Source organism: Lithobates pipiens, unplaced genomic scaffold, assembly GCF_037356315.1.
Source record: "Lithobates pipiens isolate NorthernLeopardFrog02 unplaced genomic scaffold, aLitPip1_a1.2 Scaffold_18, whole genome shotgun sequence".
NCBI lineage: Eukaryota > Metazoa > Chordata > Amphibia > Anura > Ranidae > Lithobates > Lithobates pipiens.
In genome coordinates, this window is record NW_027507758.1 from 128848529 (window position 1) to 128864990 (window position 16462).

Genomic DNA, 16462 nt, shown 5'->3' on the forward strand with positions numbered 1-16462 from the left:
CATATACGGCATTTGCACACACATGGGTAAATGCCAATGCACAGAAGTATCAGCCTGCCATACAAGTGATATAAGAAAGAGAGTTTCTCTGGCACAAAGTTAGATGCTGAATTAGCATGGTAAATACAGTCCCATAATTGGCAGAAAGGCTAGTCAGTAGTTCAAGTGTAATCTATACATCAGTCCATCAGTGTATGGGAAATTCATGAAGGTAAAGGCGGCAGCTATCCTCAGGTTATAGCCAGTTCTGTAACAAAGACAAGGAAGGAGAGAAAGGGATGCGCCACCTGAGTGTAGAGGTTAAAACTTGTTTATTCCACAAGGATTAAAAATCAGTTACAGGATGCAGGGAGGGGAGAGAAGGCTACTCCAGTCCGTTCTTTGAGTATCACGCCATCCATGGGGTTTGTGGGGATCAGGTGTAGGTCCCCTGGGTGTCCTGTGGCCACCAGGAAGTAAACCAGCGTGGAACACAGGCAGAAATAATATCACGGAATGGACGAGATGGCTCCCCTGCTTTGGAATAACGCACAGTATTTTACGCAGCTTGATGCTTAAGAGGAAATTTTCTTTTGACCTCCTTTTGTGTCTGTGGGACAAGATGACAAATTCATTCTTCATTGGGACACAGACAGCACAGATAAAAACTAGCTTGTGGTAACCACTCATAGTCAATTCAAAACTTAGAAAATTAATTTGGGCTTCAGGTAAACTTTAACCATTTCAGCTCTGGAAGGTTTTACCCCCTTCATGACCAGCGCAATGTTTGCTATTTGGCACTGCGATACTTTCTAAATTTTATTGAAATTTTCATAATAAAGTCACAAACATTAAAACAGAGTCAACAGTCAGCACTACAGCATACCAGCACCAGTAAACAATGCAGCTCTAGACCATAGTAGTGATCAGTTTTTTGTAAAGAGGTAAATAAGGAAAATAAAGCACACATTTACAGAGTCAAATTGCATCACCCAAGCGATATCAACAAATATTGGGCCAGGTTCTCACCAAGGCCTGCATACGGCTAGCATTTTGTCCACAGTATAAACTACCAATAAGCACTTAATCGGAAGCGGCAGAACTATCATTCATTCAACCCCCCGCACCTTTACAAATTTAGTTGGTACCCCTCTACTAAGTTATGTAGCTTTGTACCTTGGTAAGGTATTATTTATTGGTAGGGGCCAACGGTTTCTTCCATGACAGAATAATTATTTTACGTGATTAACAGGAGCAGGGTAAGTAGTATACGGATCACCTTTTTGGGTGCCAACAGGTCCACCAATCCCGACAGACAGACTGCTATGGAAGATATGATGGTAATCGTCATAGCTGACTTGGCAGAGTCCATAACCTCCACCCAAAACTGCTGGATTGGTGTGCAGTGCTATAAAGGCACTGCACTACTTTAACAGGTAATTGCGTGGTCATGCAGCACTGTACCCAAATGGAATTTATATATTTTTTTCCACACAAATAGATCTTTCTTCTGGTGCTATTTGATCACCACTGGGATATATGTATATGTATGTGTGTATATGTATATGTATGTGTGTGTGTATATATATATATATATATATATATATATATATATATATATATATATATATATATATATATATATATATATATATATATATATATATATATATATATATATATATTAAAATAATTAAAAAAAAACAATGATGATCAAATACCACCAAAAGAAGGCTTTATTGTGTGAAAACAATTATATAAATTTAATTTGGCACTGGGTGGGCACTGACACCACTAGTGACACTAATACAGTGATTAGTGCTGTACTAAGGACATTGGCTGGGAAGTGGCTAACATCTAGGGGCAATCAAAAGGTTAACTTTGTGCCTAACAAAGCATGATGTGTGTTGCTTTTACTAAGAGATGGGGTTGTTTTTTCTCTTGGCTTAGCAAGGAAAAAACAGCTACATCTCTGCTCCATGTACAAAGCCCAGTGGTCTTAGTAAGCACAGGGCTCTGTACTGTGATTCAACAAACCAATCAGCAGGTCCTGGCCTTAAATCATTGTCTTGGACCTGCTGACCAACTTGTGCTGTACTGAATGGCAGCACAGATTGGACGGCGGGTGCACCCCCCTACCCGGAAATGCCAGATCATGTACATGTACTTGACCTGGTTTAGAGGGGCCTCGCTGGCCCAGTATATTTACATGAGGCAGTCTGCAAGTAGTTAAAGGAGAAGAAGGGCCAAATCCTTTTGCCCTACTTCTCCTGTGGGTCACAGGAATGCACTTAGTTCTGCACTCCTATGACCTAGATTCGACCAATAGAGGGGTGAAGTCCGCTGCCAGCTGACATCACTCAGCCAATCCAGACTCTGAAGGGATCATGACTTCAGATGCCTGAATGACTGCCAGTTGCTCCCATCCCCTGCGCAGCCCAGCACTGCAGTGAGCGCTGGAGGGGCTGATCAGAAAGTGGCTCTCTGCTCACTGAAGACTGAAATTTGTGTGACCAGCAGTCAGATCGCTCAGCTCTCAGTCTTAGTGGAGGGGGGGGGGGGGGGAACAAATGCAGCATCAAACTTATGCTACACCCTTCTAGGCTTCTAGCCATAGATTGTTTTTTTTGTTTTTTTTTGTTTAACCACTTGCCTTCTGGGTACTTTCACCCCCTTCCTGCCCAGGCCAATTTTCAGCTTTTAGTGCTGTCGCGCTTTGAATGACAATTGCGCGGTCAACAACAGAAATATTGTACCCAAACTCAATTTTTATAATTTTTTGAGACAGAGCTTTCTTTTGGTGGTATTTAATCACCACTGGGTTTTTGATTTTTTTTTTTTTGCTAGACAAACAAAACATTTAAAAAAAATAGTTTTTCTTAGCTTCTGTTATACAATTTTGTAAATAAGTCATTTTTCTCGTGCACTGACGAGGCTGCACTGATGGGCAGCACTGATAGGTGCCACCTCGCAAAATCGTCCATTCAATTCAAAGGGGCTGCGCTGCAACGCTTAGCTTACAGTTGCAGTGCATTAGTCCTATTGTAAATTTCCATTTGGTGCAAAAAAGACAAAAAAACAGGCATTTAGGAGGCAGAAGGATCACCTCCTGAATGCCTGACAGCGGCTAATTAGCCACACTTTATAAAACGATACACTGCTAGGTTCACACTAGCCCATTCTCTAATGCCTTGTACACACGGTCGGAAATTCCGACGGAAAATGTCCGATCGGATTATATTGTCAGAAAATCCGACTTTTCTGTAAGAAATTCAGCCGGAAAAAATTTGAGAGCAGGATCACAAATTTTCAGACAAAAAAATCCGCCCGGACTTTTCACGATCGTTTGTAGAGAATTTCGATCGGACAAAGTGCCACGCATGTTCAGATCAAATTACGAGACCAAAGCTATTGGCTCTGGCCACAACGTAGTCCCATCGTAACGAATGTCGTCACGTTCCGAACGATAGGATTTTCCTACAGCTTTGTCCGACCGCGTGTATGAAACAACAGTTTAGGACAAAATCTGTTTGAAAAAATCAGACGGGTTTTGTTGTTGGAATGTCCAACCGTGTGTACAAACAAGGCATAACAAGTGATCAGCGGTGGATCACTTTTCAGAGAATGGGCTAGACTAATTCATTTGTACAGCAGTGACTGAAGACTGTTCTACAGCTCTACTTTATAAAATGCTGCACATCCCACAGAATGGTGAGAATATCTAATTATACACGGGCTCTGCTATGTGAGAAGAGTAAACACAGACAATCAACTGTTTCTACTACATAAAATGGCCTGAAGCTAACTTATACAGTAAATAGGAGGTTTGTGGATGGTAGGGAAGGGACATTAAAAGAGAAGAAAATATTGCAAATGCTACATTAATAAAAGAAACCTAAAGCCCATCGCCAACTTGGCCAACTTATCCAGTCATGTGTCAGAGTCACGGTCCTCCTTGATTTCCTGTGAGGACAGGAAGCATGATTACCCAACCACAGGCTGTGTGTCTGTGATAGCCTGGGCTCACAGATAACTTTAGCATGTATAGGATGGGCACAAAAGGTGTACTCTTGAGTGTGAACATTTATAACCCACAGCAATAAACTGACTAAGCAAATCTAATTGAATCTTTTTACATGTAGTATTTATAAAACTCCTATATAGTGCATAGTTGAATTTGATAGGAAGGATTACCCTCTGATCCCATTAGAAGTACCCTAAGCCCTTGTACACACGGTCGGAGATTCCGACTACCAAATCCGTCGGATTAATTCCGGAAGTGATGTTGCATACACACGGTCAGACTAAGTTGTCAGAAAATCCGATTGTACATAACGTGATGGCGTTATTTCGTTAGACAGAACTATCTTCAGGCTAGTAGCCAATAGCTTTGGTCTAGGAATTTGATCTGAGCATGCGTGGCAATTTGTCCGTCAGAGTAGGCTACACATGACCGGAGTATGTCCGATAGGAGCATTTTGTCTGAAAAGTTGAAAAACTTGATCTGTAAGATATTCCGACGGAAACAGTCCGATGCAGACCACACACAGTCGGAATATCCGACAAAACGGTCCGATAGGACACAATCTGTTGGAATCTCCGACCGTGTGTACAAGGGCTTAGAGGTGCACATTTCACATGTTAAGAACCACTGGTTTGAACTTTTGATCTATAAAGATATGATGGTGTAAAATGTAGATTGCTAAATATCTTTTCTTTTATGATTGAGATGAATATCCGGTCACTTTTTAAAATACATTGATACAAAGATCTAAACATTTCCAAAAGCTCACACAGTTTTTCCCTCACAACTCTATGAATTGTCACAAATTGTCACAAATGCATCATGTGGGTGGCCCCCTCTAAGCACCACCCAGCACCAATGATCAACTGAACCACTGTGTGCAGACAGATGCCAGGGCTGCTGGATATAATGGCTGGCAGTAGAGATTCCTCCATCCATGCTGTTTAACATGAATTGGGGAATCAACTGATTTTCTGTCATTCAAACTGTTTGGTTAGATTAACTCCTTTTCTAACAAGGTATGCTTACAAAGGGTTAAAACAAGCTCCTGGATCACTTTTTGGTTTGGCTAGTGTGAACCTAGATTAACAGATTAATCTAATTAGACTAATTCATTTGTACAGCAGTGAATGAAGACTTTCTGTTCTATAGCTCAGCTTATAAAACACTGCACATCCCACACAATTGCAAGAATACTTAATTATACACGTGCTCTGCTATGTGAGAAACGTAAACACAGACAGTTTCTACTGCATAAAATAGCCTGAAGCTAACTTATACAGTAAATAGGAGGCTTTTGGATGTTCACGAAGGAAATACCAGGATGTTTATAAATGTACCTTGGTAGAAAAGGAATTAAGGTAGCCAAAAAGTGTGAAGAACAGAAAATCTGTTGCTTTCCCCATTCACGTAACGCAAGCTCACGGCTCCAGCTGCCTGCTATTGGGTTATAGAGCCAGAAAAGGACTTTCAGGTAAAAGTAATCTGGGTGGCTCTATAGCCTTCTGATCACTTTTATGGGGCTCTGAAACTGCACCCTCCCTTCCTCCGCCAGCAAAAAAAGCCCACCTTGAAGGTTTTCCAACCCAAAGGTTACAGACTTGTATATGAAGTATTTGGTATTCCCAAAATGATATATGGTATTGTATAAAAGGAAAGTTTAATCTCTGCAAGCTTGAAAAATTTAGCAAAAATTTCAGATTTATTGCATCTCTATTAAAAATATCCTGTTTGACATTCATTTAAATTTGACATTTTTCCTTATTCTGACTTAACGAAGATCAATTTTTTTTTCTTGCAGCTTGGATTGACCATAGCAATCCGCTACAGCCACAGGTAAAGAACCCTGTTTCGTTGCTTATTTGTATGAAATGTGGCTTAAACTAAGTGATATTTAATCTTACTTCTGCACTTTAAAGATTTTGCATGGGCTGCTTGGTGAGATGGCAGCTTCATGGTGTATGATTTTGTGCTTTACATACATTGGGTATTGTTGAGAATAGTTGGCTGCCTAATCAAATGGTTTAACATTTGGTGTTCCTAGAATACAACATACAATTGTAAACAGCCATTTTTGTCATAAAAGCTAACCAGCTTTATTGTACATAACCCGGGCAGAATCGGAAACTAGATTGGCTGATTAAACTTGAGAATACTTCTCAGCATGCTTATTTTAATTAAATAAATGCCTTTACAACTGCTTTAAGGGGGTTTCTTTGATCACATGACCAACCACTGTGAGATACCAGAGAATCTGCTTCTGGAACCAAGGTATTTCCTGCCTTCGGTTTCCTTTTGTGACTTTAAAACATATTTCCACTTTTGCATTTGAGAAAAACCCACTGTATGTTTGTTTTGTGTTTCCATTCATACGGCATACCTAAAGCAAATATTTTTTTTAAATATTTCTTACCTTTTTAGATGTTTTAGAAGAGTCATGGCTGTTTGCAAGGTTTTTTGAACAATTTTAGAGTGACCTTGTCCCAGGTCTGTCCTCATTACCATGCAATGCAAGAAGCCCAGGCTCTACACATTTATCTCCTAAGACCCCTTTCACACTGAGGCAGTTTTCAGGCATTTTAGCGCTAGAAATAGTGCATTTGCATGAGTGCTTTCACACTCGGGCTTGTGAGACATCATAAAAAGTCCTGTAAGCAGCATCTTTTGGGCGGGTTTTGGAGAGCCTTAAAAAGCGCTCCAAAAATGCCTCTGCCCATTAAAAGCACTTTTAAAGTGCCACAAAACTGTTTTTTTTTTTTTTTGGACTGCCCCGCTAGTGCCTGAAATGCACAGCAAAAGCACGTCTAAAATGCAGCTAAAGCACCACAAAAATGGCTGGTGCTTCAGTGTGAAAGGGGTCTTAGAGCACAAAGCACCAAATAGAGCACCAGAAAAGGGAAAGCTAATATATGTATTAAAGTGGTTGTATAGTCTTAATTTGAACTTTCACCTACAGGTAAGCCTATAATAAGGCTTACCTGTAGGTAAAAAAAAAAAAAAATCTACTAAACCTGTAAGGTTTAGGAGATATTCCCCTGGCAATGTGCCGCTGACTGCAGTGGCGCATGCGCACATGTGGATTCTCGGCTGGAAGCCCGGCAGATGCCGGACCCTGCCGGAAAGAAATCTCCTGCGCGCATGCGTGGGAGTGATGTTATCGCTGATCCGGCCACTCACAGTGCTGAAAGGCACGCCGAGGGAACATGTCAGCTCCCTCAGCGTGTATCGGGTGAGATGTCGGGGGCTCGTTCTAAGGTAAGTATTTCATAATGAGCTAGTATGCATACTAGCTCATTATGCCTTTTGCCTTGCAGGTGTGAAAAAAATAAAATAAAAATGTCAGTGGGTTTACTACAGTCCACACAAAATAGTTCCAGTTCAAGGCTTGTTGGCCCACTTTTATTAAAGAGAGATCAGAGGTTCCAGAAATGAAAGCAAAGGTTTCCACGCAGGGAGTCTTCATTCTTAACACAGAGATTAAATATCCAGCCTCCTGGCTTACTTTAGTAAAGCCATACAGCCCCTTCAACTTTAGTCCCCAGTCTGTCTCCCGCAGACCATTCTCTTGTCAGCACTGTCTATATAGATAACAGCCCCTTGCTGCTCTGATCCTAGGGCTTGGCTCTATGGCTTCTCCCAGTGCACACCTGCACTCTCTAGCTAATCCCTTGCAAGCCTTGACTCCTCAGGAGGGTGGAGCCCAGAACCATGGTTAAGTGTGTACAAATAGCCCAGCACACACCTGACCAGTCAGTGTGCTGGTGATTCTCAAAATCAAGACCCAGGACTGGGGATTTCATCACACTCGAATCTCTAAGAAATCCCAAGGCTCCAGGTCCCAAAGTGGACTTGCGTAAGCAATGAGGAAACTGAAAAGCCAAGTTCCTCTCAAATAAGCAACCCTGCCTGGTTGAGAATCCTGCATCCATATCCTGGTGGGGTACTACAATATATATAGGTTAAGGTTCTGCTATGTAAGTGGGGTCAGTATTGTTTTTTTTTTTTTTTTTTTTTTTTAATTGCAGAGGGTATCAAATACCACCAAAAGAAAGCTCTATTTGTGAGAAAATAAAGACATCAATTTCCTTTGGGTGCAGCTTTTTCACGACAGTGCAATTGTCAGTTAAAGTGCCGTATCGCAAAAAATGGCCTGGTCAGGATGTGGGTAAATCCTTCTGGGGCTGAAATGGCTAAGGGAGTAGGATCAGTGTAGTGGATTTTTTGACTATAATTATACACCAACACAGGACATAGTAGCAGTGGCTAAACAGGGATAACATTTTAAAACTTCTATGTAGTACATCTTTGTAGTGTTGAGATGTTAATTAGAACTGATATGGCTTCTATATAGTATAACAAAATGACCCCTTGAATCCCCCTTGTACACAATGAAGAGATCCTACTCTGCTTTTGTTTATTTTACTACAGTGGTCCCTAGGGTATCCTGTAACGCTTCATATAAAATTAGCCCTAGCAGTTCAACCAGTGGGTCGATACACCAAATTCTACCGGAGATGCATAAACACTAGCACAATGTCAAATAATTTCTAGAAAAATTGTAAACTAAAACTTACTTGACTTTTTACCCTTCTTGTTACTGAGATGGAGCTCAAGCAGTGGATCACATTTAAAGCCAAATGTAAAAATCAATGCAGTATACCAGATGTCACTGAACACAGTACTCCCAGTGTTTGGAGGAATTGTTTTCATAAATTAGCAGCTTGTACGAGTATTTAACATATTTTTTGGTAAAATGTGATGCCATCAAAGCTAATATTTTAAGCAGCAATAGTGTTCCAGCACTAGAGGTAGATGAGAACAACACGTTCTCTTTTTTTTTTTTTTTTTTTAAATAAAGTAATATATTGTCAGATCGCTGACAATTTAGCTATGGTACATGTAAAAAGAATTTTTTATTTTTTTTTCAACACACCTACGCATCAGGAAGTCTATCCCCGGTACGTGGGTGGTGGGGGCGTACAGAGAGCTTTCTTATCATGTACGGTGATTCTGGGGATACCAAGTGAATACCAAGGTGGTTTCACTCAAAAAGACTGATGAGCAAGAAATGGAACAAAAATACATTATCTAAGAAGAATCAGTCCTACATAAATTTACAAGAAATGAACACTTTGTAGGATGTGTGTATACCTAGTGATTTCCATTAAAGGTTCCTCTATCAAACTCTATGCAGGTTTCTGATCCTTTATTGCCGTACCAACAATTATGACATATTTAGTGTTACTCAAAACATGGAACATTTCATAGTAGTACTTCACTTTTTTTTCTTTCTGAAGATGTACTTGTTTACTATAAGAGAGCAGTATGCAAAGAACAGCAACCTGCTTCTACACCATTCACTATTGCTCGTCGGGTTTTACATAGCTATTGGAAGGACTGTAAAGTTCATGATGTCAGGTCACTTGAGAGCGGGGCTGGAATCGTGTCCTTTCTTGACATGACCTCGGCTACAATTCATTGTATCTGTTGCACACCTTTAAATAATAAAAAAAAATGGGGGAGAGGTGCAGGATTAAAAAAAAGATTCATACTCATGTGGCTTCAGCATCGATCTGATGCTGCAGCTGTCCCCTGCTAGCTCTAAGACCGAGAACCGAGTGATCACTTGACCACTGATTGCTCAGTTCTCAGTCTTCACTGAGCCACCGCTCTCTGCTCTGTCCTTTCAAGTGCTCACTGGGGTGCCCAGCTGTGGAGGGAGTGGAAACTGCTCGCTCAGAGTCTCAGCAGTGCACTGAGAGGCTGAATCGGCTGACGGTCATGCATCTGGGTGGATTCTGACATTGTCAGGATCCATGCAGAGCCTTGTTTGGCCACAAGAGTGCAGAACTGAGTCCATGGGAGAAGTATGGCCAAAAGAGCTTTGGCCATACATCTCCTTTGATTTTCTCTTTTTTTGGGCTTTTTTCCTTTATTTTTACCTGAGGATCTAGCCAGCCAGTAAGTCTGTTTTTTTTTCCAACTGCAGAACAAGCTGTCCAGACAAAACAACAGTTAGACAGTGGAGACAAACTATTTACCCCACTGCCAGGGGGCTAGGGGTCAGCTTTGATTAATTTCATTAAAACCTTTATCCAAAAAGAAAAAAATATTTTTTTATAACAGCCTATAAAGTGTTATCTGGAGGTCATCTTCAAGTGGTTATTTAAGTCCATCTAAATCTGTTAGTCTAACACTACCCTCACCCCAGAATAACAATGCAACTGTCCAAAGGTGTCTGCTTTACTATTTCGTCCAGATTACAGATGACCTAATATAGGAAGTGTGTTACTGGCCAGTACTGGTCACCAGGTAAAAAAAAAAAAAGAAAAAAAAAAAGCCTAAAAACAACCAACTGCAGCCAACTGCAGCCACCACCTCTAAGGATTGGTAAGCTTCAGTATATTACATGTTTGTTTTTGGGTTTCATACTGCTTTAACCACTTGAGGACCAGCCACCGCAGTTACACTGCGGCAGGTGGGCTCCCCAGGTTGGCTCATAGCTGTATGTTGGCCACTTTAAGAGCACTAGGGGGCGCGTGCGAGCCTCCGGCAGCTTGTGTGCGCCCCGCAGGGTGACGACGGAGCCGATGCACCTGCCCGGCTGTTGCGAAGTCCGCCAGGCACCCTCGATCGCTCCTGAGAGAGACAAAACAGACCTACTGCTTAGGAACAAGGATCGGTCTCCTCCCCCAGGCAGTCCCATCTCCCCACAGTTAGAAACACTCCGTAGGATACACGCTTAACCCCTTGGTCTCCCCCTAGTGTTAACCTCTTCCCTGCCAGTGGCTATTTTTAGCACTGATCGCTGTATAAATGTCAGTGGTCCCAAAAAAGTGTCAAAAGTATCCGATTTGTTTGCCGCAATGTTGCAGTCCCGATGAATATCTCTGATCACATCCATTACTAGAAAGAAAAACAAAAAAACGAATAAACGCCATAAATCTACCCCCTATTTTGTTGACACTAACTTTTGCGCAAACCAATCAATATACATGTATTGCAATTTTTTTTTTTCCACCAAAAACATGTAGAAGAATAATTGGCCTAAACACATATATATATATATTTTTTTTTTTTTCAATTGGGGATATATATTGTAGAAAAAAGTGAAAAATATAGTTTTTTTTTCGCAAAATTGTTGCTCTTTTTTTGTTTATAGCGCAAAAAATAAAAACCACAGAGGTGATCAAATACCGCCAAAAGATAGCTCTATTTGTGGGGAAAAAAAGAACCTCAGTTTTGTTTGGGCACAATGTAGCATGACAGCGCAATTGTCAGTTAAAGCGACATAGTGCCATATCGCAAAAATTGCCTGGTCATTAAGGGGGCAAATTTTCCTGGGCTTAAGTGGTTAAAGTCTAACTGTAAATATCCACTCATGAATTATTCTTTAATAATAGTATCACAAATGCAAAAGTTCGAGGAAAGTCTTAGGTAATTTAAAATAATTATAAAAACTTGAATTCCAGGATATTCTTCTGATTCTGCCATCCAGATGCATCTTTGGATATTGATGTCATCAAGCTTTTTTTTCTCCTAATTTTTAAAGGAACAGCCTTTTTTTAAAATCTGGAAGATACATAAATTCATTCTAATGTTTTGCTATGCTTTTCATTGCTCAAATACATGAATTTTCCTACAAGAAAGAATTACAGTGTTTTTTTAACAGAAAAAAGATGAATGATTAGTTTTAAAACAACGACTTTTGCAGTGTTTTTAAATACAGACGACAGAAGACAACTGGGCTTTTTACTATTGAAATACCTGTACTATATATTCCTACACGTACTGTGCAGGGCTGGACTGGGACAAAAATTTGGCCCTGGACTTCATCCAGACTGGCCCACTTTAAAACACACACAAAAACAGTATATAAACAATACACAATTGCGCAAAAAAAATAAGTGGTCAAGTGGTAACCAGTGGTCAGCCATTAATGCATCAGTGACCAGTGGCAGTACATTCATTCATCATCAGTGATCATGACCAGCAGTGATAGTATATTAATTCATCAGTGACCATGACTACAAGTGGAAGTACATTCATTCATCAGTAACCGTGACCAGTGGCCGCAAATTCATTCATCAGTGACCGTGACCAGTGGCAGTAAATAATCAATTAATGTGACCAGGGGCATTAAATTATTAATTAGTTACCGTGGCAGTGGCATTAACCACTTGCTTACTGGGCACTTAAACACACTTCCTGCCCAGACCAATTTTCAGCTTTCGGTGCTCTCACACTTTGAATGACAATTACTCAGTCATGCAACACTGTACTCAAATGAATTTTTTGTCCTTTTTTTCCCACAAATAGAGCTTTCTTTTGGTGGTATTTGATCACCTCTGGGGTTTTTATTTTTTGGGCTATAAATGAAAAAAAACCGAAAATTTTGAAAAAAAACGCATATTTCTTTGTTTCTGTGACAAAATTATGCAAATTATTAATTTTTCTTCATACATTTTTTTTTATTTTTTGTAAAATCTTTTTTTATAGAATTTTTGGTGACATACAAAATCGCCCACGCAGGGGCCAAACATTTCCCACATAGGGGTAATCTTCCAAATGTGGCAACAGGCCACAGAAAGGCACATTACATAACATATATCCTGCCTCTGATGCAGCAACCGACCACAACAGGGCAAACACAAACATAACCTTATCTATCTATACCCCACTGTGGGGAGAGGATATTGTAGGATAATTCGTGCTAAGTATTAAAATGACCGGATAAGGTGTCATAAGAGCAGGTGGGTCAGCCTATAACCGTACTACATCTATACCGATGAACTATGGGTTATTCACTACATCCGTTGCCGTAGTGTTATCATCCAACCAGCAGTTCCACACATTCTCAAATTTCTGTGGGCAACCCCTGCTCAAGTAGGTGGCCCTATAGAGGGGTAAGCTAGCGTTCACCAGGTTTTTCCAGAATTTGATAGAGGGGGGAGATGATTGTTTCCAGGTCATGGTGATGGCTTTGCGTGCATAGTAGAGTAACAGGGATATGAGTGTTTTCCTAGCCCTGAGAATCGACATTTGTTCCACCAGCCCCAGCAGACAATATTTAGGATCGTAAGGAATATTAACCTCAGCGGCCTTAACTATCACCAGGAGAACTTCTTTCCAAAAGCATACAATCGCTGGGCAAGCCCAGAAAATGTGAATGAAGTCTCCCGGCTGATAGGAGCAGCGCCAGCACTCCGGGGAGTGCGTCGGCGACATCTTGTGGAGTCTGTGGGGCGTGTAGTGGACTCTGTGTACAATTTTGTATTGGACCAATTTGTCCCTGGCTGAAACCAAAGGGGAGAACGGAAAATCCCAAACCTCCCTCCAGTCATCGTCATCCAGCTCCGGTATGTCCACCACCCATTTCCTGCGGAGGGAGGACAGCTCGGGGACGGCAGCAACCAGTAGGGACCCGTAAATCTGAGACATGGGTTTCTCCAGGTCTTTTACCAGAAGGATGGATTCAAGCTCAGAGTATTCTAGTACGACCGGTTGTCGCAAAAATTGACAGTGATAAGCATGCGCGATTTGAAGATAACGGAAGTGGGCCCCTGTAGGCACATTAAATTTATCACGCAGGATATGAAAGGGAGTGAGTTCCCCGTTGGTAACGACATGCTCGAGCGTCAGTATTTTACACTTGGCCCAGGCCTGAGGGTCCGGGATGGTATTAAACTGCGGAAGGCTAGGATTCAGCCACAGGGGGGTGTGAGGAGACCAGGAGTTCGGCAGGGACGCCCTCAGTGCCTCTCCCACCCTGCATGCCCTTAAAGTGGTGCGCATAGAAGGGGTGAGGCGGTGAGGTGTTTTTGGCCCCCTGAAAACCAACCCCCTTAAGGCCTCCAGAGACCCCACTATAGCTGCCTCCAGGACCGTTGCAGCATTGGTCAAGTCCGGCTGCAGCCACCAGTGGACGGTTACAAGCTGAGTGGCTAGGAAATATTTGTGACAGTCAGGAAGAGCTAACCCTCCACTACCCACAGGCCTGGTGAGCGGGGTGTATTTGAATCTAGGGGATTTGGGTCCCCAGATGAAGGAGAGAAAAAGTTGTTTCAGAGAGTTAAAGAAGGCTTTAGTCAGCCATTGTGGGGAGTTCCTAAATATGTAGGTAAGTTTGGGAAGGACTTTCATTTTAAGAAGGTTTATGCGGTCAATAAGAGAGAGGGGGAGATTGCCCCACGCCTTTAATTTGGACTTGATTTCTATCAGAACAGGTTCAAGATTGAGCCGGACAAAGTCCTTGTTCTCTCTTGAAATGACAATACCCAAATAGGTAAACCTATCCACCCATTGAAGCGTGGTGGAGGATGGTGAGGTCCTGGCCCCCTCGTCCACCGGAAAGAGCTGAGATTTATGCCAATTCACCTTCAACCCGGTGAAGGCAGAGAAAGCATCCATGATTCCAAGTGCGCCCCCCGCAGAGAGTCACCAGGATCATTTAAAAAAAGCAGAAGATCATCCGCATAGAGGGCCACTCTCTCCTCCAGCCAGCCCAACCGAAGACCACGGACCTCGGCCGAACTCCAAAGAGCCTCAGCAATAGGTTCCATGGCTAGGGCGAACAAGGCCGGGGAGAGAGGGCACCCCTGCCTGGTGCCCCACTGCAGGGGGAACGAGGGCGACAGGGAGCCATTCAGTTTAATGCATGCCATAGGACCGGTGTACAGTGTACGTATCCAGGCAATAAACCGCAGTGGAAAACCCATTCTTCTAAGGACCTCCCACAGATACACCCATTCCACTGTATCAAATGCTTTCTCCATATCAAGGGTGGCAATGGTCCTAGTACCTTGATTATCATGGGGGGCATGAATGTTAGAAAACAATCTGCGGATATTGATGTCAGTGGATCTACCTGGCATAAAGCCTGTTTGATCGGAGTCAATCAGAGATTTGATTACTGTGTTGAGTCTAGTGGCCAAAATTTTAGTCAATATTTTTAAATCACAGTTCAGGAGTGCTATCGGCCTGTAAGAGGCACATTGCTTGGGATCCTTATTAGGTTTCGGAATGAGAACTATATGGGCCTCTCTCATAGAGGCCGGCAGGGAGCCTTGTTGTAGACAGGCTCGGTACATCTGAGCCAGCCTGGGGGCAAGCGGCTCCGCATGGGCTCTGTAATACTCTATGGGCAGTCCATCCGGCCCCGGGGTCTTCCCTGCTGGGTGTCAGGACCTCTTCTGGTGTGATCTCCGAGACAAGGAGTAGTCGCTCCGTGTCAGAGAGCCATCCCAGTGCCAGCGTATCTAACAACGAGGTCATTGGTGTGGGGTCAAAGCTTTCAGGGAGTGAGGAGACATACAGAGAGGAGTAAAACCTGGTGAAGGCGGTCAAAATATCCTCTGGAGAGGTAACCAGTGTCCCGTCTGCCGTGAGTATTCCTGGTATAACCGCTAAAGGCCTTTCTTCATAAATTTTGGCCACAATTTATACTGCTACATATCTTTGGTAAAAATAACCCAAATTAGTGGATATTATTTGGTCTTTGTGAAAGTTAGAGAGTCTACAAGCTGTGGTGCGAATCGCACAAAATTGATCACATCTGATGTACTGGTTGCCTATCTCGCTTCTTGTGACCCGAACAAGTCAGGAAAGTACAAATACCCCCCAAATGACCCCTTTTTGGAAAGTAGACATTCCAATGTATTTAGTAAGAGGAATGGTGAGCTTTTTGATGTTGTTATTTTTTTCCCACAATTCTTTGCAAAATTAAGATTTTTCCCTTTTTTTTTCTCCACAAAATTGTCATTGTAATGGGTTATTTTTCGCACAGGGCATGTGTATACCAAAAATGACACCCCCAAAAAAATTCTGCTAATCCTCCTGAGTATTACAATACCACATGTGTGGGACTTTTTCACAGCCTGGCCACATAGAGAGGCCCAACATGCAGGGAGCGCCATCATGTGTTCTAGGAACATAAATTACACATCTAACTTGTTGACTACTTATTACACTTTTGAAATACCAGGACAATGACACGTGACACTGATGACAGATGGCACTGATACGTGGCAATGATGACACTAATATGTGGCACTGATGACAGATGGCACTAATATGTGGCACTGATGACACGTGGTACTAATACGTGGCACTGATGACGTGCACTAATACGTGGCACTGATGACAGATGGCACTAATACGTACCACCGATGACTGACAGATGGCACTAATACGTGGCACCGATGACGCGTGACACTGATGACAGATGGCCCTGATAAGTGGCATTGATGACACGTGACACTGACAGGTGGCACTGATGACAAATGGCACTGATACGTGGCACTGATGACAGATGGCACTGATACGTGGCAATGATGACACTTATACGTGGCACTGATGACAGATGGCACTAATATGTGGCACTGATGACAGATGGCACTAATATGTGGCACTGATGACAGATGGCACTAATATGTGGCACTGATGACAGATGGCACTAAT

General features: G+C 42.2%; 1 protein-coding gene across 1 annotated transcript in view; it reads left to right on the forward strand.

Moving 5' to 3' along the window:
* ACOXL (acyl-CoA oxidase like) overlaps positions 1 to 16462 on the forward strand; it is a 477525-nt gene that overhangs the window by 176083 nt on the left and 284980 nt on the right. Inside the window, exon 10 of the mRNA XM_077486109.1 lies at positions 5805 to 5839. Coding sequence (XP_077342235.1) covers positions 5805 to 5839 — 35 coding nt within the window. The remainder of the gene's footprint in view (positions 1 to 5804; positions 5840 to 16462) is intronic.